The 27482-nt window shown below is 43.8% G+C and overlaps 1 protein-coding gene across 4 annotated transcripts in view; it reads left to right on the top strand.

Moving 5' to 3' along the window:
- Positions 1–27482, top strand: part of SEC24B (SEC24 homolog B, COPII component) — a 764077-nt gene that overhangs the window by 32266 nt on the left and 704329 nt on the right. For all 4 annotated transcript variants that reach the window (XM_086962000.1, XM_086962001.1, XM_086962003.1 and 1 more), the window contains exon 2: positions 2097–2810. In XM_086962000.1, coding sequence (XP_086818126.1) covers positions 2097–2810 — 714 coding nt within the window. The remainder of the gene's footprint in view (positions 1–2096; positions 2811–27482) is intronic.

Raw genomic sequence — 27482 nt, 5'->3', positions numbered from 1 at the left:
AGACCGAAACGTCGACTATGGCATCTCTTTCTTTAAACATTTGTTGTTTTGAACTTTTGAAAAGATGTCAACATAGTTTGTTTATAGGTTAATTCATGTTACCGTGCAAATTATGTTTGATTGTACCAAATTATTTTTACTCCCTGATTGATTTATGGACCATATATTGAATATATGTACATTTTTGAAGTAGATCTTCGCCCTGTGTGTTACTTTAGAATTGTCCTTAGAAATTTGATTTCTTTTTTGAAATACTACATTTGCTGTGTTGATTAAATCTGTTGTTCACCACTGCTAAGGATGTAACCTTAAGAAACTTCTGTGAGAAAATATCTCTAGAAGTATTTGATTAACAAAATCCCTTGCAGGCAAACCCTTACTTTTTTCACACTTCTGAAATAGGCACATCACAGTAGTGTATGAGATGGGCGTGGATGGCCTGGCATGGCTCACGGGGGAGTCTCTTCTCTACGCCCCGTCTGTCCCGATACAGAGGTACCCTCTAATACCCTCGCTACAGGATGTGGGCGCTTGCAGCTGAGCGGAGAGGCTCAACATGCACACCTTTGCTGATCTCTTTCCCGGGGACCTTTTCTGTGACCCAGCGACAACACCCGCCACACAGCTGGACACATTTCTATACTACCAACTGCGAGCGACATGCTGTGCACTTTTCCCAACATTCCCGGCACCCCCTGAGACCCTTCCTGCTCTAGAAATTATATACACTGCCACCTCGTCGATGAAGATCATCACGTCACTATATCAATGTATACAAAATACCTCGCTGGTAACACTGACACCAGCTCGAGAGGTCAGGGGTGAGGACCTCAATCTTCCACTCACGGAAGCACAATGGTCATTCGGTTGCGGCCAACTCCAATTATTATCCCCAAACTATAGGCTGCGTCTCATTCACTTCAACTTTCTACACCACACCTACTGCACTCCAATGCTATTGCACAAAATAGGCTTATTACTAGACTCTCAGTGCACATGATGCCATGCGGAGGCAGCAGATTTCATTCATCTCGCCTGGCAGTGCCCAGCAATAGCAGCATACTGGGTGGAGGTCTTCCGGGTGGTTGGGGAAATCAAACAATTACAACTGGCCCCCTCCCACCTAACTGGTTTACTGGGGCATGTAGCAGAGATACCCTAACACTCTTGCAGACTTACCCCATTGCTATTACTCCTCGCAAACGCAGGGTCGCGATGTGCTGGGGGGACACTTTGGTGACCAAACCGAGAGACTGGATAACAGACATTTCTTAATGTCATGAACAGTTGTCTTGCTACTGGGACTTGATGCCTTCGAGATCTCATCCCCAAGACATTTGGGAACCTTTCCCTACCTATATGTGTCAACAGGAACCAATCAGTGATTCATAAGATGTCTCTTAGATATGTGACCACTATGGATGTCCTATGTCTTTGTACGAAAGCTGCATAAAGTGTTGCCAATATAGAAAGTCCTTATTGTGAAAATGTACTGTTAAATGAACGTTATGCAGTAATGTACATGTATGCCAACAACATAAATAAAGTAAAAAATAAATATATATGGGTAAGGAACATTGGTCAAAAGTGGATAGAAATTAAGTTCAGCTTTATACTGGGATAGCTGTTTGTTACGCAAGGAACCTTTTGAGGAAATGAGTGGCAAATGATGCATTTCTAAGCACAATTGAATAAATATGCAGTATGTACTTATAATTGAATATGTTTTAAAAATGATTTCTCCTTATGTAAGTGGACAACACAAAATACCCACATACTTTTTCAGATTTGTGGGGAAGAACACTCTAATTATATCGGCAAAGGGGATTGAACCTCTAAAATTTCAACTTAGACCCAAAATGCATTTATTGTTCTACATGATCTTTTAATTCGTAATAATCTTTATGAACTACAAATATGTAAACATTAAAAAGAATTCCATGTAAACTGCCTCCACGCCAAGTGGAAAATTTGATGGGAATACATGTTTTTAAATAATTGGAAGTCATAGAAGGCATGCATGGGTAAAGAATATAATGTTCTCACAGCTTTTATTGAACATAAAATGTATCTAACTTTCATTTTCTTATTATCAGGTCCAGGACTGAATCCAATGCAGTCGTCTTCTGGATATGGTTTCTACCCTCCTAACTATAGTGCTCCACCAGGAAATTATCCTGCAACGCAGAATAAAACTACTCCTCTTCACGTAAATAATCTTTATGGAGCAGATTACTACTCTAACTATTCTGGACCATCCCAAAATTTTGTGACATCCACTATGCGATCAGATGTATTAAACACTCACCAATTACCCTCTTCAATGCACAACAGGCCGTATCCACATCCTCCTACTATGGTGTACACACATGGGACCAGCCAAGGCATTGCCACCTCTTCTTCAGCCTATGTGAATGCTTCAGTTCCACATCCATACCCTACACTTGCTGGACACATTAATAACTCGGCAAGGCATTCTTCCCATCCTCCCGCTGGATCTCAGGAATTCCCACTTCTTTCTGTCCCTTACACCACACCTGCTGCTGCTAGTGACATGTACTCCGGTGTTTCCTATCCTTCGATGCCTGGTACTAATCAGTATGGACAAGTGTTTACTTCTCAAAGCCTTCCACCTGTTGGACAGTCTACAGGTACAGCATTATATGGACATCCAAGTACTGGATGCCCTCCTTCACAGACTCTAACTGAATGCAGTACTACAAGGCCAGCTTTGGAACAACAGAATTCAGGTAACATCCACCGGACGCACCCATTGTCTCAGGAGCCACCGAACAACCACATCAGAACAGGTATTGTGCTAAACTGTCTTTCCTTAAGAGATTCATTAGTATTTCAGCACTGGTCATCCAACAAAAAAAAGTTTTTTGACCTATAACCATTTCAGGTACCAGAACATTTGATTGATTAGAGCATGTGGTGCTGCAGCATGAAGAGAGATTGACAGAGTATCTGGGCCAGTTCTTTTTTGTCACCCAAATTTACAATCCTGTGATTGTTAGTGATACCTTAGGTTCTTCTGTCTTTGGGAATTGTTAGTGTTCTGGTGGTGTTTACTAATTTTCTTTCTCTCTCTCTTCAACCCATCCTCTCCCTTTCTAGTGCTGCCTGTCATGAAGGGGATGTTCTTACCACCCCATGTGGCTTATTCGATTGTCTAAGTGCCATTATTGCACTGTAGTATAGTATTTGGCATGACCCTGAAGCACTGCAGTGATACTGTCTGATAATATGCTCCACAATTATTGACCTAAGTCCGTGACCTGAACAATTGAATATTTGTAATTCACACTTGTGATGAATAGTCAATGTGACACCTAGTTTGTTGCCTTACCCAGCCACTCTATAAATACAATTGTGCCAAGGGGAAGGTTTACAGGGACATGTGAAATGCTATTTTTTTTCTCTGAGGTTTAAGAAGTAGTTCCATGTTTTATCTTGTAGGGAGGAAGTGTGCATGGCCCTCATTAATGTAATTGCAGATGTAATAGTAGGAGGCAGTTGGCAGATAGTTTGTGTCAGTTGGACTGGAGTGTGCGCAATTGGTGCAAATGTATCAACGACCAGCTCTAGGAAAACTGATGCACACATTGGGGAGCCTTGTAAAAAAAAAAGAAAAGACTATTTCTGACCACTAAGGTTCAGCCCTAGTCCTGATTTTTTTGAGATGGGCAGGGGTGGGGGATTTCTATCGCCCGATGCCCGGAACATGTGTTTTTTTTGTCAGAGACAAGAAGTTTTAAACTCTATTTTGTCCGATGGACAAGCAGACATTCCATCTACACCGTTAAACCGGACTGTCAATTATTTTTAACGAACAGCCTATAAATCCTTGCCTGTAACTGTTTTCACCCGTAAATACAGTAAACAGAATCTGCACTGTGGCGTCTCTGATCACAATCGATGAGAAATGTGGAGACAAATCTCACCAGTGGAAGGAAATGTTGTACAGGCTCTGGTTGGCAGGAAGCCCGAGTCTGTTCTCTAGGCTGAAATCGACCGTTGTTTTTAGTAAGCTTGTGCACCTTTAGCCCCTCTTTTCGATGGTAAACTTGGTTAGGAAATTATAATATGTTCTTTTTCTGTGGCATGCGGGTGTCCTATTATATTTAAAATGTTGCTCCATGTTAGCGAAAAGGGTCTGCGAGCCCAGGGCGCTACGGGCACACGAGCAATGGAGAAATGCTAAGGCGTCACACAGGACACAGTCGACTCGTCTCACTTTCAAAGAACCAAATTCGTCTGATATTTGTGCATTCCCACTGAGCCAGCACAAAGCCGTTCTTTACTGCACACCGACCTTCGCCTCTGATGGGTGGGCTGGGCTGTGCTGTTAGGAGTCTGCAAGGCTTCTGAAGGGCGCGAAGCGCTTTAAGAAGGGTGCAAGAAAGAACTTTGTTGAAAAAATACAACATTGGCTCCAGGAAAAAATTAAAGTCGTTGAGGCAGTATGAAAGATTTGTTGATGTAATACAGAGTAAAACGGGATTGTTCTAGGGCTGAAAGGAACAGACTGTGTCAGTCTTCAAGTACCACCGTTATTGCTTAGTCATTAGCTTACCAAGTCTGCCATGGGAAACCCACACGTCTGCCTTGCGATTGTTTGTAGCGTGCCGAGTGAGTTTAGATATGGACTACAGCCTCCCAACCCCCATATTGCCTTACACTGTAAACACAGAGGATGAAAGAAGCAATGACTCGCAAAAGTGCACGTGACACACATCTTCACATGCAGGGTGAATTCCAGATCGACCTGTGGAATGGCGACTAAAAGGAAGTATGTGTTTTTACAGGTCCATTTAAAAGAGTATGCCAATTCGTTTTACAGTCAAATGTGCACACAAAAGCAATCTAATGAACGGTTTCCAACTTCTAATCTGCCACAGAGGGGCGTTTTCTTTCTCAGTGGTTAATCTACATTAATGTGTCATGACTGATGGCAGGGGTTGTGACTAACAGAAAATTGTATAGCCGCAATATCTGCATGTCCTTTACATTTCCAACTGCAGTCAGGATATCAGGCCCTAGTCTACTTGTCCAGAGGACTAAAAGAAACAGAAATCTACTTGTCCTGTAAAGAGATCTACGTGTCCCAGTTATTGCCTAAATGGATGTGCTGGTCTATGGGTGTTAACCCTATTGGTTCCTGTACCTCATACACCATAGCAAGTCAAAGAGAATCCCTGGAATAGAGAATTCGATCACTCACTCTGGACATTCTACTCCTCATTCATGTTCACTGGTCAAAAACTAATAAACAACGTTCACAGACTTTTTTATAAAAATAAATTTACATTTATTATAAAACACAATTCATTACATAATAAATTGAGAAACTCATTGTAGAAACAGTATAATAAAAGAACAATAAAACCATTCAATATTGACAGAATGTGGGCTTATATTTATCTAAATAAAGCACTGATGCAACATACCCTATATCATTTAAAATTTCAAATCAAACATATAACATATAACATATAGACCTAGGACTCCACCCCAACACAAAAGCACATATACTACTGTTGCTGATTTCTACGATTCAGAAAGCCCTTATTATATACTTTATCACATCTCTACTCCACTCATTGGCCTAAAGTCAGAGATTTTCCTGGGCTTGAATTCTAGTACATGAAAAAGCGTCGACGCGTTTCGGTGTCTCTGCCTTTCGATAATGGCACACCTTCCTCAGGACGGTTTGGAGTAGTTGGAGTTAATCTCATGTATCCTTTCCTGCATGTTTAAAAAGGAATATTTCAGTACGTTGGAGGAAGACATTTTCTATTGTTTCAATTTGCAGCCTGTTAATTACATCTTCTCCCCCCTTGGTGTTTATCGACCTTCTAGTATTCTATTCAAATCAATTCATTACAGGCTCTTATTTCTCTATACATACTGTTTCTAATATTCGTATTCAAGTGCTGCTATCCCTCAGTTATCCTAAATTTCCCTCCGTTATTTGCTTAGTTGGTGACCAGTCTGCGTTCCATTCTCGCCATGCATACATGTCATTCATTCTGTCAAACTAGACTAACCTTCCACAATGAGGTTTTCTTATGTGGAAGATGGCGTGGAGACCTTATGGGTTCCTGAATGTTTGGCCTTGACCGGTATGTTGTATGCGGTCTGAAAAAAGCATATTATTATAGCTATTTTCTTTAGTGCATGTTTCTATCCATACTTTTTTCATAGCTTTTTCACTAATCTATGCACGTTAAATTGATTTTTTAAGGTTACCTCAGTTTCTGATTTCCTTACTGGACTTTGTTGCCTAGTGCTGTGGATAGTCGATTCTTGAGGTCTGTATGCAATGATAGGACCCTGCATCAAAGAATATTAAATTTTAGGTTCTCCTATTCTTTTTATTGGTTTTTGGATAGAGCTGTCGTTATTGTAAGGCATCCTTTATGTGGATGTCCTTTGAAGCAGCAAGCACAAGACCTATCTTTAACATACCCTAATTTTTCTTCAGCGGGCGTTTTTCATAAATATATAGATGGCCAGTTCTGAAGAGACGATACGGGAGCGGTGAACTCCTGTAAAAGTGATAGAATCACGAGTATTAATGGGGGCGGGGGGTTGTCTCTAGATATTATAGAATATATCTCCCTTCTATACATACCTTTCACCGTTAATCGACGTGTTTACCCCGTGGCGATATTTTCCTTATTTCCTCTTATCTTGATCCGCTTTTCCCACTTTTGGATAACAGTAGGATACTTGGACGTGGATATGTCCAGTCTGTTAAAAAAGTAAAGCATGCCGATATTTTTACAGTTTTAAGGTTGAAAGTTTTACTAAACGCATAGCTGGCAGCGTTTTTTATTGGTGGTGACTCTGGTTATCTTATTCTATTGCCTCGCACTTTTAAAGTTGCGAGTTTAACTAAACGCATAGCTGGCAGCATTTTTTATTGGTGGTGACTTAGGTTATGTTATTCTATTATCCCGTTATGCTGGTTATCTTGTTCTATTGCCTCGCACTTTTAAAGTTGAGAGTTTAACTAAACGCATAGCTGGCAGCATTTTTTATTAGTGGTGACTTAGGTTATGTTATTCTATTATCCCGTTATGCTTTACTGGATGTGCGTTCTATAGTGGGGAGCTTCTGAGTTTTAGTTAGAAGGCACCTAATTACGTGGTTCTAAATACCCCTACCCCTTTGAGAGTCTCGCATTTCCGTATCCCTTACCTTCGATTTTGAAATTGGATACTTCTCCCACGGGCCGTCTGCTTCAGATGTCAGCTACACTCGAACGCCTCCGTTTTCGAGTGACTGATATCCGGGTTTATAAGCACTGGGAATCCCTCCTAGTTAGTTTCAGCTGTGGCGATCACAAGCTGTTTTGCGCATGATCCTCGAGCTCTGTTATTATTGGCATCCCCACGGGCGCCATGTTGGAGTGGAGCGGGCTCCCGGATGTATGCTTGGTCGCCTGATTATTCGGCCCATGTCGGGAGCCTGTTACGATGGAATTGTGTTATATTGAGTACAGTAATTGTATATCCTCTCAAATTAGGAAGTCTTTTTTATTCTATGGTTTACGAATTATTTTTATAATAAATATAAAATTACTTTTCCGTTCACATTAGCTTTGGTTTTTGTAATGAGGTGATTCTAGTTGATTGTGCTATGCCTTATTTGCTATAAACTCGTTCCTAATGGGTGGTATTGGAAGCTCCTACATATAGTTACAGTTCATGTCAGATGATAGCTCTGATCTATCAGTGACATGTCGATTGGATTTTCGTGTTGGCTAAGCGCCATCTTGGAGAGTTGTTTCTAGGTTATATTATGGACACATCCTTATGTTGGGTAAGCTGGGGTTGTTTTTATGATAAGTTCCATACAGATCTAATATTTAAATTTAAGGTCTCTGCCCTGGTATATTTTTACTAAGTTGTAAACACTTACACGTCTTGGAACAGACGCAGTGTTTGGTATGCTGTCTCTTGCTTAGGGTTTCGGTATAAAGGAATTTCTGTGCGCACTCCACACATCTAGAGCCATTCCCTCTGTTTTGTTTATAATCCTATATTAGACTTTCCCAGTCCTCTCTGGTGTTTAGGCCCTTTTTGATGGTGTCAAATTTTACAATATACCACTGCTCTTGTAGTTTGCGTTTCTTAGTATTGTTTCCTAATCTCATCTGTTCTCTGATCTTTTCAAGTATCACCCATTTGAGTTCAGTATCTTTGTGGCCTTTTTCCCTCCAGTGGTTAACCAGAGGGGCATTTTCTTTGTTCAGCCTGATTGCTGATTTGTGTTCCCCTATTCTTATTCGCAATTCTCTCCCTGTTTCTCCTATGTAGCCTTTGCCACATGGACATAGGATTAAGTATATTAGGTTCTTGCTTCTACAGTTATTTAGGGTGGTTATTTTGTGAGTGACTCCATTGAGGCTGATTTCCTTTGTCACTAGACAACTTTCACACACACTACATGTGCCACATTTGTGGTTGCCTGTGGCTTTGGTTCCTGACATCGTTTTTTGCCTGTCTGTTACATCATCTCTGTATGTATGTACCAGAGTGGAACGTAGATTTTTATTTTTTCTATAGGCATACAAGGGTTTTGGGAGTTTCGCTTCGGTGCCTTCATTTAAAATCTTCCAATTGTGGTTAATTATGTTTTTGACTTGATTTGCTATTTTTGAGAATTGGCTCACCATGACTATTTTATCCATATTCTTGCTTTTTTCTGTTTTGTCAAGGAGGCTGTCTCTGTTGTAATACCTGGCTCTTTTGAGGGAGTGGTTGACTAGTTTTTTCGGGTAGCCCCTGTCGATGAATTTTTGCTTGGTTGTTTCTGCATGCTTATAAAAATCCTCTATTGAGGTGCAATTTCTCCTCAGACGGAGAAATTCACCGAAGGGGATGTTTTCCTTCTGACTCTTAGGGTGGTAGCTGGCATAATGCAAGACCGTATTGCGGTCTGTCTTCTTTTTATAGAGTTCCACCAGTAGTTGATTGTTTTCAGCTTTAATGCTGATATCCAAAAAATCCACCTTTCTGTTACTGTATGCTGCTGTGAATTTTAAGTTGGTATCTCCCAGATTTATCCAACTTAGAAACTCATTCAAAGTTTCTTCGGGTCCAGACCAGATACAAAAGATATCATCTATGAAACGTACCCAATTTTTTACGTTTTCATAGAAAGGGCTCAATTCATTATAAATATGTTTCTCCTCAAACATACTAACGTAAATGCAGGCCAAGCTTGGAGCACAGGTCGCGCCCATGCTGGTGCCCTTACGCTGCGTAAGGGCACCAGCATGGGCGCGACCTGTGCTCCAAGCTTGGCCTGCATTTACGTTAGTATGTTTGAGGAGAAACATATTTATAATGAATTGAGCCCTTTCTATGAAAACGTAAAAAATTGGGTACGTTTCATAGATTATATCTTTTTTATCTGGTCTGGACCCGAAGAAACTTTGAATGAGTTTCTAAGTTGGATAAATCTGGGAGATACCAACTTAAAATTCACAGCAGCATACAGTAACAGAAAGGTGGATTTTTTGGATATCAGCATTAAAGCTGAAAACAATCAACTACTGGTGGAACTCTATAAAAAGAAGACAGACCGCAATACGGTCTTGCATTATGCCAGCTACCACCCTAAGAGTCAGAAGGAAAACATCCCCTTCGGTGAATTTCTCCGTCTGAGGAGAAATTGCACCTCAATAGAGGATTTTTATAAGCATGCAGAAACAACCAAGCAAAAATTCATCGACAGGGGCTACCCGAAAAAACTAGTCAACCACTCCCTCAAAAGAGCCAGGTATTACAACAGAGACAGCCTCCTTGACAAAACAGAAAAAAGCAAGAATATGGATAAAATAGTCATGGTGAGCCAATTCTCAAAAATAGCAAATCAAGTCAAAAACATAATTAACCACAATTGGAAGATTTTAAATGAAGGCACCGAAGCGAAACTCCCAAAACCCTTGTATGCCTATAGAAAAAATAAAAATCTACGTTCCACTCTGGTACATACATACAGAGATGATGTAACAGACAGGCAAAAAACGATGTCAGGAACCAAAGCCACAGGCAACCACAAATGTGGCACATGTAGTGTGTGTGAAAGTTGTCTAGTGACAAAGGAAATCAGCCTCAATGGAGTCACTCACAAAATAACCACCCTAAATAACTGTAGAAGCAAGAACCTAATATACTTAATCCTATGTCCATGTGGCAAAGGCTACATAGGAGAAACAGGGAGAGAATTGCGAATAAGAATAGGGGAACACAAATCAGCAATCAGGCTGAACAAAGAAAATGCCCCTCTGGTTAACCACTGGAGGGAAAAAGGCCACAAAGATACTGAACTCAAATGGGTGATACTTGAAAAGATCAGAGAACAGATGAGATTAGGAAACAATACTAAGAAACGCAAACTACAAGAGCAGTGGTATATTGTAAAATTTGACACCATCAAAAAGGGCCTAAACACCAGAGAGGACTGGGAAAGTCTAATATAGGATTATAAACAAAACAGAGGGAATGGCTCTAGATGTGTGGAGTGCGCACAGAAATTCCTTTATACCGAAACCCTAAGCAAGAGACAGCATACCAAACACTGCGTCTGTTCCAAGACGTGTAAGTGTTTACAACTTAGTAAAAATATACCAGGGCAGAGACCTTAAATTTAAATATTAGATCTGTATGGAACTTATCATAAAAACAACCCCAGCTTACCCAACATAAGGATGTGTCCATAATATAACCTAGAAACAACTCTCCAAGATGGCGCTTAGCCAACACGAAAATCCAATCGACATGTCACTGATAGATCAGAGCTATCATCTGACATGAACTGTAACTATATGTAGGAGCTTCCAATACCACCCATTAGGAACGAGTTTATAGCAAATAAGGCATAGCACAATCAACTAGAATCACCTCATTACAAAAACCAAAGCTAATGTGAACGGAAAAGTAATTTTATATTTATTATAAAAATAATTCGTAAACCATAGAATAAAAAAGACTTCCTAATTTGAGAGGATATACAATTACTGTACTCAATATAACACAATTCCATCGTAACAGGCTCCCGACATGGGCCGAATAATCAGGCGACCAAGCATACATCCGGGAGCCCGCTCCACTCCAACATGGCGCCCGTAGGGATGCCAATAATAACAGAGCTCGAGGATCATGCGCAAAACAGCTTGTGATCGCCACAGCTGAAACTAACTAGGAGGGATTCCCAGTGCTTATAAACCCGGATATCAGTCACTCGAAAACGGAGGCGTTCGAGTGTAGCTGACATCTGAAGCAGACGGCCCGTGGGAGAAGTATCCAATTTCAAAATCGAAGGTAAGGGATACGGAAATGCGAGACTCTCAAAGGGGTAGGGGTATTTAGAACCACGTAATTAGGTGCCTTCTAACTAAAACTCAGAAGCTCCCCACTATAGAACGCACATCCAGTAAAGCATAACGGGATAATAGAATAACATAACCTAAGTCACCACTAATAAAAAATGCTGCCAGCTATGCGTTTAGTTAAACTCTCAACTTTAAAAGTGCGAGGCAATAGAACAAGATAACCAGCATAACGGGATAATAGAATAACATAACCTAAGTCACCACCAATAAAAAATGCTGCCAGCTATGCGTTTAGTTAAACTCGCAACTTTAAAAGTGCGAGGCAATAGAATAAGATAACCAGAGTCACCACCAATAAAAAACGCTGCCAGCTATGCGTTTAGTAAAACTTTCAACCTTAAAACTGTAAAAATATCGGCATGCTTTACTTTTTTAACAGACTGGACATATCCACGTCCAAGTATCCTACTGTTATCCAAAAGTGGGAAAAGCGGATCAAGATAAGAGGAAATAAGGAAAATATCGCCACGGGGTAAACACGTCGATTAACGGTGAAAGGTATGTATAGAAGGGAGATATATTCTATAATATCTAGAGACAACCCCCCGCCCCCATTAATACTCGTGATTCTATCACTTTTACAGGAGTTCACCGCTCCCGTATCGTCTCTTCAGAACTGGCCATCTATATATTTATGAAAAACGCCCGCTGAAGAAAAATTAGGGTATGTTAAAGATAGGTCTTGTGCTTGCTGCTTCAAAGGACATCCACATAAAGGATGCCTTACAATAACGACAGCTCTATCCAAAAACCAATAAAAAGAATAGGAGAACCTAAAATTTAATATTCTTTGATGCAGGGTCCTATCATTGCATACAGACCTCAAGAATCGACTATCCACAGCACTAGGCAACAAAGTCCAGTAAGGAAATCAGAAACTGAGGTAACCTTAAAAAATCAATTTAACGTGCATAGATTAGTGAAAAAGCTATGAAAAAAGTATGGATAGAAACATGCACTAAAGAAAATAGCTATAATAATATGCTTTTTTCAGACCGCATACAACATACCGGTCAAGGCCAAACATTCAGGAACCCATAAGGTCTCCACGCCATCTTCCACATAAGAAAACCTCATTGTGGAAGGTTAGTCTAGTTTGACAGAATGAATGACATGTATGCATGGCGAGAATGGAACGCAGACTGGTCACCAACTAAGCAAATAACGGAGGGAAATTTAGGATAACTGAGGGATAGCAGCACTTGAATACGAATATTAGAAACAGTATGTATAGAGAAATAAGAGCCTGTAATGAATTGATTTGAATAGAATACTAGAAGGTCGATAAACACCAAGGGGGGAGAAGATGTAATTAACAGGCTGCAAATTGAAACAATAGAAAATGTCTTCCTCCAACGTACTGAAATATTCCTTTTTAAACATGCAGGAAAGGATACATGAGATTAACTCCAACTACTCCAAACCGTCCTGAGGAAGGTGTGCCATTATCGAAAGGCAGAGACACCGAAACGCGTCGACGCTTTTTCATGTACTAGAATTCAAGCCCAGGAAAATCTCTGACTTTAGGCCAATGAGTGGAGTAGAGATGTGATAAAGTATATAATAAGGGCTTTCTGAATCGTAGAAATCAGCAACAGTAGTATATGTGCTTTTGTGTTGGGGTGGAGTCCTAGGTCTATATGTTATATGTTATATGTTTGATTTGAAATTTTAAATGATATAGGGTATGTTGCATCAGTGCTTTATTTAGATAAATATAAGCCCACATTCTGTCAATATTGAATGGTTTTATTGTTCTTTTATTATACTGTTTCTACAATGAGTTTCTCAATTTATTATGTAATGAATTGTGTTTTATAATAAATGTAAATTTATTTTTATAAAAAAGTCTGTGAACGTTGTTTATTAGTTTTTGACCAGTGAACATGAATGAGGAGTAGAATGTCCAGAGTGAGTGATCGAATTCTCTATTCCAGGGATTCTCTTTGACTTGCAGTCTCCCGTACCCTGTTCCCTGGAACGTGTGGGGTCGTCTCTCTCTTTTTTAAGTCCTCATACACCATAGGCTTGCATATCCCTATACACATGACACAGAGTTGTGAGTTCCTTCTCTCAACTCTTACAGCCGGATTCATCAAGCCGAAATCGGCTCGCAAAGGGCCAGATTCTGAGAATCTGGCCCTTTGCGTGCGCTATTTTTGCATTTGGGATTCATCATCCCAAATGCAAAAATCGGTAATAGCGATTTCGCAATTTTGCGAGTAATTACATTTAAGGAATCTCTATTTGAGATTCCTTAAATGCAATTCATCATCCATTTAAAAATTGCGAATTTGCAATTTCGGCCCGCTATTTACCGCGAGGTCAAACCTCGTGGTAAATAGCGAAAACTTAAAAAAATGCTTTTAAAAGCATTTTACTGAGTTGCATGTTGCACACACACATGTCCTTTGGACATGTGTGTGTGCAACACCTGTTTCAATTTGCATTTAAGGGGTGCTACAGGGTGTCCTTTGGACACCCCTGGCACCCTTTAAATCGCTATCTTATTTGCGATTAGCTAATTGCTAATCGCAAATAAGGAATACTCCCCATTCATTCCTGTGGGCCTTTTGGCCCATAGGAATGAATGGGGAGTTATTCCTTATTTGCGATTAGCAATTTGCTAATCGCAAATAAGGAATGTGTAGGAATTGCATTTCTTTTTGCGATTCCTACATTAATCCCGTTTTGCGAGTCTGTAATAGCGATTCCTTATGAATCGCTATTGTAGACTCGCAAAACGGGTCTTTGGTGAATCAGGCTGTTAGAGTATAGCATACATTCCCTTCACCCTCTATTTCATCAACTCTCCATGCTTGCCCACTGCTCTCCCACCACAGCCTACATGTTCCCTTTCATATATTCTCTCACAATGCAGTCTTCCATGATGTTTCAGTATTTCCTCAATTCCTTTCATTGCCATTTTCTCAACACAAGTCCAAGCTTGCCTTAAGGTATCCACTCTGTCACCAACAACGCCATTCCCCCACCTTCAGCTACATACCTATTTTTCTTCAAATTCTAACCATAAGCAGGCTGTTCTGTCTGCACAGCTACTCTTCTACCATACTCTACATGTTTCCTTGTCCGCTACTCTTTTAACAAATGCTCCGGTCCCCTTCACCTCCTCCCTGTCACCGCAGACTTAATTTCATTTCCACATCCCACCAGACGTCCGTTCCCATTCATTCTCCAGCACACTGGCTCGAAATCCCCTTGTGTTTTGTGGCAACTGCTCCTTCTCCCTTCTCCCTTGCCACCTACTCACAGACCTTATGCTGCTTAGAACTCCATTTTCAACATGTGAATTGAGCTGTGCTTGCCATTGGTAAGACTTCATCACAAAGTGGAAATGCATTCAAAGGGGAAAACACGTGCACCCAACCATCTATTATTGTATTGGAAAGCCCGCCAAAAATAAATTTATTTAATAGTCAGTTGAATTGGACTGGGGGGCCCTTTATTTTGTTAGGAAAAGACATGGGGTTGAGAAAAGTGGTCCATGGTAGTTGCTGATGCAGTTCAAACGCAAAGGTGGATGAAGCTGCAGGTGCAGGTTTTTTTTTCCTAACAAAATAAAGGGCCTGATATCCTGACTGCAGTTGGAAATGTAAAGGACATGCAGATATTGCGGCTATAACATTTTCTGATCGTCACAACCCCCGCCATCAGTCGTAACACATTAATGTAGATTAACCACTGAGAAAGAACACTCCACTCTGTGGCAGATTAGAAGTTGGAAACCGTTCATTAGATTTTTTGTGTGTGCACATTTAACTGTAAAACGAATTGGCAAACTCTTTTAAATGGACCTGTAAAAAAACATACTTCCTTTTAGTTGCCATTCCACAGGTCGATCCGGAATTCACCCTGCATGTGAAGATGTGGGTCACGTGCACTTTTGCGAGTCATTGCTTCTTTCATCCTCTGTGTTTACAGTGTAAGGCAATATGGGAGTTGGGAGGCTGTAGTCCATATCTAAACTCACTCTGTACGCTGCTAACAATCGCAAGGCAGACGTGTGGGTTTCCCATGGCAGACTTGGTTAGCTAATGACTAAGCAATGACGGTGGCACTTGAAGACTGACAGTCTGTTCCTTTCAGCCCCAGAACAATCCAGTTTTACTCTGTATCACATCAACAAATCTTTCATACTGCCTCAACTACTTTCATTTTTTCCTCGCGCCATTGTTATTTTTTCAACTAAGTTCTTTCTTGCACCCTTCTTAAAGCGCTTAGCGCCCTTCAGAAGCCTTGTAGACTCCCAACAGCACAGCCCAGCCCACCCATCAGAGGCGAAGGTCGGTGTGCAGTAAAGAACGGCTTTGTGCTGGCTCAGTGGGAATGCACAAATATCAGACGTATTTGGTTCTTTGAAAGTGAGACGAGTCGACTGTGTCCTGTGTGACGCCTTTGCATTTCTCCATTGCTCTTGTGTGCCCGTAGCGCCCTGGGCTCGCAGACCCTTTTCGCTAACATGGAGCAACATTTTAAATATAATAGGACACCCGCATGCCACAGAAAAAGAACATATTATAATTTCCTACCCAAGTTTACCATCGAAAAGAGGGGCTAAAGGTGCACAAGCTTACTAAAAACAATGGCCGATCTCAGCCTAGAGAACGGACTCGGGGTTCCTGCCAACCAGAGCCTGTACAACATTTCCTTCCACTGGTGAGATTTGTCTCCACATTTCTCATCGATTGTGATCAGAGACGCCACAGTGCAGATTCTGTTTACTGTATTTACGGGTGAAAACAGTTACAGACCAGGATTTATAGGCTGTCCGTTAAAAATAATTGACAGTCAGGTTTAACTGTGTAGAATGAAGGTCTGCTTGTCCATAGGACAAAATAGAGTTTAAAACTTCTTGTCTCCGACAAAAAACCACATGTTCCGGGCTTCGGGCGATAGAAATCCCTCACCCCTGAGATAACAGTAATTGTGTAGACAGATGTTCGTAAAGTTATGACTTTTTCAACATACAGCCAACTGGTCTTTCATCCCTTCAGGGAACTCTCTGAAAGCACTGACCTTTTGTAGGAAATATCAGTGTCTGCACAGTGGAAATACTTATGTTTGTTGTTGAGATCCAGATGTTGAAGGTTTGGTAATCAGTGATTCAGTAAGTGGTATGCTGCTGTTTAAATCTAGCAAAATTAAATCATCTGTGTACAACAAGCATGGGATGTGCACAGCCCCTATTTTTGGAGAGAAAGAATTGCATAGTTTTAAAACTACGGGTAGATCCACCAGAAAACAGACTGAATAAGGTTGGGGACAAGACACACCTCTGCCAGAGACTGTTGCAAATATGAATCATCCTGGACAAGCGCCAAGAGCTATTGAGCTCAACTGCACCCAAATATTATGCAGTCCCTTAGTCATACAGAATTGCTCATTGTTGATCCTCCATGCTGTGAGCTTTCCCCAAAGAACTCCCCTATCTATTGTGTCAAAGTGTATGTGGAAATCTATAAAACAGCAATTCAGCTATTTATTTACTGCCTTGGATGTCTAAAAAATGGTCCATAATGCAAAGCAGTGATCCACTGTGGAATGGCCCTCTTGAAAGCCCCCCCTACAGAACATTTTGCGTGAAGAGGACATAAACACACACGCCATTTTCATTACATACATCTTTAGGCCAAACAGTACTAGAGAAGCTCAGGCAACTTAGAAAAGCAGGGAAATTCATCATTCTGGCCTAACGGTGGCAATGTTAGCCTTTATTGAGGGTTTCTGCAGTAGGTAGGTCATGTCCCGCTTATAACCCACTTTCTGGGCAGATTTTCTCCAAGATTGTTTACTGGGGAAAGGAGACCATCTTTTAATTGAGCCCCATGTGGTATGGAGAGGTTTGAGGTCCCGTACCCCGTGGCAAATGTCATTAGCCCACCCCCCTTCACTGGCAAGGATTTCTTCCCAGATTAATTTAGAGATTTTTAGAATGCCTTCATCCTGTCCTATCTTATTTAAAAACTTCAGTGTGCTGCAATTAGCCAGTATAGTCCAAGGGACCAAAATCAATTCTCTCTCTATACTCTGAACCGTCATGCCCTGGGGCAAACTTATTAAGCCCTAAAGGATTAAACCTTCAACCAAGTCCCAATTAAAAAAGCCTCAGGCAGAATTTTTCCATTCCTAGGCTTTCATATAGGGGGCCTAAGACAGGCCCCTATACAGCTGATTGAATTTACCCCAGTGTTTGAATTGTACATGAACTCTAGACCTAATATTCCTATCATTTTTTACTTCTTCATATTAATCTTCAGGGAATTGCGTGAATAAGCACCTAGATATTCAAAAGTTCTTTGTAGACCTTAAGGGGCATAATCTTGCAAAATTAAATCATCTGTGTACAGGAAGCATGGAATGTGCACAGCCCCCGTTTTTGGAGAGAAAGAATTGCATAAGTTTAAAACTTAAGTTAGATCCTCCAGAAAAAGACTAAATAAGGTTGGGGACAAGACACACCTCTGCCAGAGACTGTTACAAATAAGAATCCTCCTAGACAAGCGCCAAGAGGTATTGAACACAACTGCACCCAATTATTATGCAGTGCCTTAGTCATACAGAATAGCTCATTTTGGATTCTGCATGCTGTGAGCTTTCCCCTAAGAACTCCCATATCTACTGTGTCAAAGGCTATGTGCAAATCTATAAAACAGCAATTCAGCTTTTTATTTACTGCATAGGATGTCTAAAAAATGGCCCATAATGCAAAGCTATGATCCTCTGTGGAATGGCCCTCATGAAAGCCCCCCTCCTCGGAAGAATGATCTTGTTCTCCTGATCCCATTCCTCAACATCAGATAATAGGATTTTTAAAAAAACCTTCTCTTAAATATCTAGGAGGCTTATTAACCTATATATAAAGGGGATATTACCATTCCCTTTTTTAAAAAATGGGCTTCACTACTTAGACTTTCTGAAAGCACTGACCTTTTGTAGGAAAGATCAGAGTATCTGAACAGTGGAAATACTTATGTTTTTTGTTGAGATCCAGAGGTTGAAGGTTTGGTAATCAGTGATTCAGTAAGTAGTATGCTGCTGTTTAAATAAGTCTGTACCAGTTGCAGTGTATAGTTGCACTGCACACTGCATACGTATGTCTGACAATCAGGTTACTACCTACTACCTAAAATGGGCTTCACTACTGAGACTTTCCAGGTGGGTGGATAGATCCCCGTTGTAACTATCAAACTTAACAAATGAGCATAAACCGCTACCCACCAGTCGCTATTTACCAGGATCAAAATTGCAAGTATGTTGTCAGGTCGTGCGGCCTTAGTTAACTGAAGGCAATCGATTGTCTATTTGAGCTCTTTGGTACAGAACCAATAGCAGACCAAACCCATATTTGGACACAATTCTGCGCTGGGGCTTGCGTAGTTAAAGAGCCATAGAGATCATCCTAGTATGATACCCATACATCTTTAGTGATCATTTGGGTAAGTGCCCCTGATTAGCATTACTGATTTTATTCACCTTTTGCCAGAAAGCTCTTTGGTTTCCATGCTGAATTATTGCTAACATAAGTGACCAGTGCTTATGGTAAAAGGCAGTTTTCTCTTCTCTACGAGCTACTGCCTATACGTTCCCCCTAGGCACTTCAGATCTTCCCCAGAAAATTATTGGTCCCTTTTTTGTACTGTCTTGTTGCCTTCCTCAAATAGTATTTCATGTTCTAATGGGAAACCTCAAATCATCCTACATTACTGTCCTGATGTTTCCCCCAGCACCCTATCATTATTTAAATATGCTCGATTACACAATAGCACATTTTCTAAAAGCATATTGTACCAAGCAATTTTATTTTGCATTGACTCAGCCAGCACACCAGCACAGTCCAAAACCTGGAATTTGGCCAAATGGTGAATGTAGAGGGGGGGGTCCAAGTAAGTCGTAAGTCTTTGCAGGAAGCTCATACCCAAGGGCAGAACCCTTTCAGGGTCCCAACAATTCCTTAAACCATAAACTGGCAGAGAAAGCCCAGTGGTAGCTTCCTTGCGGATCCATTAGTTTAAAATCTAAATAGTACCCAAACTGCCATGCTGAGACTAAGATCTATGCAAAAAGAACAATTGATGGGCAGAATGTAGAACAATGTTGTACATTCACCTCAGTACATAGATATGAGCCTAAATCCATCATTTATTTGCTCTCCATACCATTCCAGTTTGAACCCAACCACATGCAAATCAGTTTTGACCCTGCTCCCCATGGGTGCAGGTGTGCCGGGTAAGCCCAGACTTGTGTCCTGGGCTCACTTTGCCTCTGCAATAAAGCTATCCTGGCTGAAGAGGGGTGAAACCTCGAAACCGGTTCTAGGATGCTTGTTTCTGGTCCAGGGAGGACCTGGCTTGGCAGTTCAGGCTGGACTGTTCCCATGAGGCACAGGGTCCAGACTAATTTGCTTATGGCTAGGTCCAAACTGGAGTTGCATAGTGAGCAGAATAAAGATGGATGTAACCCAGATTTCTTGACTGGGGGTGAATGTTTGATTTGCTCTACATTCCGTCCATCTTCTGTGTGTCTTTTGCTTTCTTGCCCTAAGTGTGCCGGGTATACCCAGACGTGGGTCCCGGGCTCACTGTGCCACTAGATTCAAGCTAGCCTGGCTGATGAGGGGTGATGCCCCAAACCGGTCCCAGGATGCTTGTTTACAGTCCAGGGAGGACCTGGCTTGGCAGTTTGGACTGGACAGTTCCCATTATGCACTGGGTCAAGACTGATTTGCATATGTCTGGGTCTAATATGGGGTGGCATGGTGAGCAAAAGAATGATGGATTTAACCCAGATTTCTTGACTGGGGGTGAATGTTTGGTTTGCTCTGCATTCCATCCATCATCTGTGTGTCTATTTTGTTTTTAACAACACAGTTTATTTGGTTATTTTGCAATACGTAGGGGCCACAGCCCTGCCAAGATTTGGAAAGCGAAAGGATAGTTTGCTCCAAAAAACATATTTTTGAATTATAACAACACCCACCAAACATGCAGGCGTAAACAACAAATAACATACAGACAGTTTCCGATCTCCACATGTGTGTAAAGGGTGAATCAGTCTCAATGTGCATTATGAAACATGGCAGAACAACCTTTTTAAGACATATATTGGAAATAATGAAGCTCAAGAAAAACATGGGCATCCCCAGGGGTCTACCTCGGGCAAAGGGGGGAGGTCGATTCCACGATAGTCCGCCCATCGAGTCCATATCTTGCGATGTTTCGCAGGGCACCCTCTGGAATCAAAACAGCCATTTCAGCCCCCATACATTTATCTTGTTCAGTTTTCCATTTATCCAGAGTAGGGGAGATTTCGCCTTCCACATTTGCGCTATGTCCCTCTTGGCAACGGTGAGGGCCAGAAACAATAGGTGCTGTTTGTATTGATTCCCCTGATGTCATCTGTTGAGTTTAACAGAAAGAGTCGTGGATCTAGTGGGATGTCCCATGACAGCACCTCGTTGAGGCATGATCTGATCCTATGCCAAAAGGGCAGTAATGCAGAGCAGCTGTGTGTAGGAATGTCCCCTCCTCCCTGTCGCACCTCAGACATGTGGCGATTGGATAACACTCATCCGCCATAATCGGACCCTTGTTAAATAAGCGCAGTGTAGATACTTGAATTGGATGAGCCGATAGCGCATGGAAACCGCAACGCCCCTTGGGCTAGCGATGGCTTCGTCCCAGTCGTTATCTGTCAGTTCTGGCACATCAGCCTGCCATGCAAGTCGTGTCTTGTCTAGGGTGGTAGGCGAATGGGTCGTCAGTGATTGATATATTTGTTTGATCTTGTGTAGTCCGAGATCCCCCATAAGCAATCAGCCCTCTAGGGGCTGAAACTCGGCGAGGGTCTATAATGTACAGATCTGAGGGGTAAGTGCATGTCGGATTTGGAGAAATTTGTGAAATTGTTATTTGTGTAAATCAAAATCAGTCTGCAATTGTTGAAATGACTTAATTGTGGTACCGCGTAACACATCCCAGAGGGTCGAAATCCCCACGCGATCCCACCCCCGAACCCTTTCAAGGTTGTCACGGAGTGGAGGTATGTGCCCTGCCACAAGGGAGTCAGTTGGGTAAGTGTCCCTTACCAGCCCATCTGTCGGGTCTTAGCCCCCCAGAGCTGTATCACCAACCTGCCTGCTGGCGGCAAGTGCTACAGACGAGCGGAGCTGTATAAAGATTGAAGGAGAGGGACCTGGTCTATTGTAGCATGTTCAGTCGAATACGCTGGATCTGATGGGGGAGTTATACCACCATTCGTTTATTACCAGGATGTGAGACGCTACGTAATAGGCATATATATCTGCTGCTGCAATCCCTCCGCAATACGTGGATTGCGTACAGGTGTGGAGCGCCACTCTAACTGCCCCACCGTTCCACAGAAATGTATTCTGTATGGCTGCGACTTGCGCGAACCATGAGCATGGATTGGGGTATGGGAAGTTCTCAAGGCGGTATAAGATCCGGGGCAGCAACACCATCTTAAAAATAGTGGAGCACCCGTATAGGGAGAGAGGGAGAGAAGACCAAATAGCGGTTTCACTGTTGAGGCTCGCTAGTAGTGGAGTAATATTGCACTCCCAGGAGACCTTTGGACATTGGGAGACATATATACCGAGAAATTTGAAGCCATCCGTTGCCTGGGAAAGCTGTGAAGCCCAGGCATCACAACCTTGATGTCCGCACATAGCGAATAATATAGATTTGGCTGGGTTAGCGTGAAGGCCCGTAGCCCCCCCCGAACACCCTGAGGATTTCCAGTATGTGAGGTCCCGAATACCAAGGATCCATCATGAAAAAGAGGACATTGTACGTGTATAATGCTAAACGGTCTGAGCGCGACTGGGACCAATCGAAACCCGAAGGACCAGGTCGCTCCTGACCCATGCGGTCAGGGGCTCGATTGCGAGAGCAAACAATAATGGGGACAGGGGGCAGCATTGACGAGTACCCTTCTGGATAGAGAAATTCCAGGAGCGGTGTCCTGCAATACGGACTGACGCCGACAGTTCCGTGTAAAGCAGGTGTGTGTATGCCACGAAGCGCGCCCAACGTTTATTGCCTCAAGTAGCTCAAACACCCAACTCAAAGAGTCGAATGCTTTATCGATAGCGAGGAGCAGGGCGGCTAGCCGGCCTAGTTCCGGGGCCGCCGCCATGTCATTATGGACACGTCTAATATTGTGATGAGTGGCCCTGTGCGGCATAAAGGCCGACTGATCAGGATGGATCAGGTCAGTAAAGCAGCTACCCAGGTGATCAGCTAATACTTTCCCTAACAATTTAGGTTCAAAGTTTATAAGAGAGATGGGGCGATAAGAGAAAGGGTCGATCGGGGTTTGGCCGGGCTTAAGGAATAGCACGATTTCTGCATGTTGCCAGTCTCTAGGCAGAATAGCGAGTTCCGTGGCCTCCTGGATGACTGCCAGCAGATGAGGCCCCAAAGTGTGTACGTTCGGCCTTAGGAATTCCATTGGGAACCTATTCGGCCCGGGAGCGCGACCAGGATGAAGCGCGCTGAGGGTCCCCGTCAGCTCATCTACCATAATAGGAGCGTCCAGTTGTTCGCGGAGATGACCAGGGAGTCGTCAGGGCGGGATGTACATGAGAAATTCGTCTACAAGTTCAGTCGAAATCTGTTCTTGTCTTGTATAGAGGGTTGCCAAGTGCCTCGCAAATTCTGCAGCGACACCCTGCGGTGTTGTGCAGGGACCAGTCTATGCCATGAATAGCGGGTGTAACCGCCGGGGACGTATCCGCCTGGCAGTCTTTGGAGCATCTTGCTGGACTTAACGCCCTATTGATATATTCAGTGCTGTGACGCCTCCCAGATCTCCTTAGCTTCGCCCATAAGATACTGCCTAAGATCCTGTTGCGCCTGCAGTAGGTTCCGTCGAATAATAGGGCTGGGATCAGTATTAAGCAGGGAGGCCAGTGTCGTTTGACGAGACTCCGGAGCCTCCAACTGCTTCCGTCTTGTACACTTTTCATTAGTGTAATAACTGATTTCAGCACAGCGGATTGTCGGTTTAAGGGCTTCCCACAAAATAACCAGAGAGGGGGCAGTGTGGCAGTTATCTTCCAAATATGTAGTGACCGCTTTGTGGAGCATATCCTGGTATGCGGGGTCCCGTATGTGCCAAGAGCACATACGCCACCGAAAGGGGGGTTCCGGAAGCGGGTGTGAAACTGTAGAGTAACCGGATAATGGTCTGATAGCCTGCTGGGCAGATGAGTTGCATGGGAGAACCTATGAAGATAAACCCGTGGAATGATAAAAAAATCCAGTCGCGATTGTGACCCAGGCACCGTGGATAGATAATTAAAGTTGTGTTTGGTGGGATGATATTCGCGCCACACGTCAGCCCAGCCCAAGGTGGAGACTAGTGCATGCAGCTTAGTTGGGCCTGGTAATGGTGCAATGTCTGAGCTCTGTTGTCGATCAAGTGGCCCCATGGAATCATTCCAGTCACCCCCCAGCAGAGTCAAGCCCTCTGGTATGTCGCCCTACGTCCCCAACAGTTTATCTATAAAGGCGGTCCCAAGAGGAGGAGGTGCATAGACACTCCCTATGGTTACCTGTTCCCCGAACAATGGCAATGTAACAAAAAAGGAAGCAGCCCCCCAGGTCTGCTTTGTGTGCGATGTATTGGAATTGGACTCAGCGGTGGATAAGAATAGCCACACCCCTAGAGCCCCTAGTAAACCCAGCATGGTATATATGGTGAAAACCGAATCAAGCTAGACAAGGGGCCTTGGTACCCAATAAGTTGGTTTCTTGTAAGAGTAGGATGTCTGCCCCATATCTCTTTGCCTGATGTAAAATTGCCCCGTTTCACCTTATTGAGGAGACCCCTGACATTCCACAATATTGCTGTTAGGTCCCCAATGGAGGTAGCATCACCTGACATCATCACCTCTTGAGATTAAAAGGAGGAGAGCACGGAAATCGTCCCCTGAGTGGCCTGTCTGGAGAAAACATAAAAACTCTAACAAATCAAAACTAAATTCCCCTAAGACCACACCAGCCCCCCACTCGACACTGCCAAAAAATAGGAGTATCTGTTGCGGTGTGTGGAACAGAAGGCGCCCAACAGGGGGACCCCTATGCCCACACCAAAAGATCCTTACCCACCCTACAAACATACGAAACAAGGGGCACAATAAGTCTGTGGCTTCGCAGTCACATGGTCTTGCCCCACGCCATCCCAGAGGAAACTATTGCTATCAGAGTCCTAAACAATCTAGTCCCAAATTAACTTGCGGTTTGGTCTCTTGTACAACTCCAGGACTGTCAAGGTGGCTGCTCCGGACTTGCCGGCATCCTGCTTGATCTGAACCCACGTAGTTTCTTGGACTTGTTCCGCCTTGGCTGCTGACTACGTGAGGTGTGAGAGGAGTTCGAATCAACCACTGGTGGAGAGTTCGGTCTAAGTTGAGGACGCTCATCAGTCCATGTAAAGACGTCCTCGGGGTGTCGAAAAAGAATGATTTGGAGTTGTAGATCACATGCATCCTGGTTGGATACAATAGCATATATTGCAGGATCAGTTGGCGCAGTCTACGCTTCGCAGCGGTGAAGGATTGGTGTTGTTGCTGGACCTGGCGTGTGCAATCCGGGAATACCATAATGGAGTGAGAGTCGTATTGAAATCCGTCCTTGTGGGTCCTGGTTTATCGCAGGATTGTGTCCTTATCGGCATAGTTCAGGATTTTGGCAATGACTGGCCTGGGAGCCGCACCCGGGGGAGGTTTTTGCATCAAGGCTTGATGAGCCCGCTCCACCACAAAGGCAGAGGAGAGGAGATCGCTTAGTATGATGTCTGTGACCCTCTTGACGATGAAGTTGGTCATCGAAACCCCTTCACATCCCTCCGACAAGCCCACAAAGCCTAAATTGTTTCGCCTCGCTTGACCCTCCCCATCTTCTACCCTGGATGCCAGTTCCTGCGACACCACCGTGAGTTTGTTCACCTTTTTTTGAAGGGTGGACACTGTATCCTCTACTGTCGAGACTCTGGTTTCAGCCTCAGTGATGCGGTTTACAGCTTTGCGTAGGTCCTGGTGTAGAAAGGAGACCTCTGACTCCACTGCACCTATCTTGGAATCCAGGGTGTCTTGGGCATGATTGAATGCTGCCAGGAGGGCTGCGTTATCCGGAGCACCACCACCCCTATCTCTGCCCGTGGCGCCCCCAGTGGGCGCTGTGAATTGATTGATGGTGCCCTGTTTGGGGCCTGCGCCCCAGGACTGTCCTTGCCCATCTTTGGAGGGAGCCCGGACACGGGGGAAAAGAGCACTGTAATGCAGTATTTGGCGTGTGTTACGAGGTGGGCAGCTCCAGTGTAGGAGGAGATCAACCAGTCCTTTAAGTGTGCCATCCCAGGACACCCAGCAACACCACTGTAGCACAGAGGGCTCTCAGTCAAGCCAAGGCGTAGACCATCATCCCTACAACATGGCCATAATGGCAGCAGGCAGCCTGTGTCATGTGTGGGCATTTAAGGATCTTGGAAGGGGGTATCGGTTCTAACACAGGGCCCTTTCGGCTCCCGCCAGGCAGCTGATTTCTGAGTGGGTTCCTGGCGGGCTGGGATCACTGCACAACATTTACACTGTTCGGGTCACATCCAGGGTAGTGGCAGCGTTCTGGACCCAGTCCACGATATGTCCCAACAGCAGTCGGACACTGCTCCCCCTGGAGTGGTAGATAGCGCAACACCACCAGCGCGGCAGCTCAGCCAGGGGAAAGGCAAAGAGAAGGAGATGGCAGCAGTGAGGAGTAGTGCGGGGATCAGCACAGGTTCGGCGCTCACCTCATGCGACCTTCGGTAAGTCCAGCGTACTGTTTTCTCCCTCCGGCGGCAGCTGACTCGCTTGGAACGGGTCCGCGCCTGCCACGCCAGACCCGACCGACCCCGCCGGCTGCAGGTACCAGTGCCGCCCTGATGGCCCAGTCAGAAAAGAGTGTGGTCTCCGTCTTATATAGGCTCGTGGAGGGGGAGGGGTGTCCCATGCTGCCGTCCCATCAGCGGGGGCACGCCTCACTCCTGTCTCCCACGTCCAGGTGCCACACTCACCGATGGAAGAGGGGAGAGGCTCCGGTGTGCCAGCAGCAGTATCTCAGGCCGATTCAAATATGGGCCCAGTACTCACCTCCTCAAGGCCTCACACACGGCCCCGGTGCTCCTCACTCGGCGCACAGCCGAATCCTGATCCCCAGGAACCCGGCCGTGACCCTCGGGTGGGTTCGCTAGGCCTGGCATCACAGAGGGCGCCGGCCAGATCTCAACGGTGCAGGCAGTCAATCGACTGGACGAAGGCGAGTGCCGTAGGCCGGCACAGTTGCATATTCAGCCATGCGGATAGAGAAGATGGCGGATCCCCAGGTGTGGGGGAGGGACGGCTGCGCTTCTACTCCAAATCCGAGCCCTGCCGTATTCCTTGCTCGAGGCCCCCAGGATGCCGCGGGTGCACTCCACCAGCGCCTCCCTGGCTCACAGGTCCGACACCTCTCCGGATGTCCCAGCGCAGCAGCCAATGACACCAGGTTTTGTAAGTTCTGCTCAGCCTGAGATCTATCTATTTGTCTGAGAGAGAGAGAGAGAGAGAGAGAGATAGAGAGAGAGAGAGAGAGAGAGAGAGAGAGAGAGAGAGAGAGAGAGAAAATAAATTAAACATTAGCAAGTCCTGTTCCATTATGTCAATTGCAGAGGATACAATGATGTCCCAAGAATATATTCAGGAGGACAGAGTCGTTAACCCATTGTCCACTACAGAGAGAGCTTTCAGTTTTAACCCCAGTGTTTTGTTCAGGAATCTATCATGACAGTTATTGTCTACCTCCTTTTCTGTTGTGTCATTACTTTCAGAAGTGGGTTTAGGTAAAGACAGTTTATTTAAATCTTTTATCTTAGCCAGTCCAAGACAAGAAGTCTGTTTAACAGTGTCATTTAAAAACATTATTTGTTCTGGTATAATGCAGGCTCTGAACAAGGCTTCTAAACCTTGTACCTGCCATTCTTTCGTGCCCCAGGCAGTTTTTATCTCAAT

Source organism: Lissotriton vulgaris, chromosome 3_1 (genome assembly GCF_964263255.1).
Source record: "Lissotriton vulgaris chromosome 3_1, aLisVul1.2, whole genome shotgun sequence".
In the NCBI taxonomy this organism is placed as follows: Eukaryota; Metazoa; Chordata; class Amphibia; order Caudata; family Salamandridae; genus Lissotriton; species Lissotriton vulgaris.
Note: the sequence above shows the minus strand (reverse complement) of the source record. Positions and strands in the feature narration are given on the sequence as shown.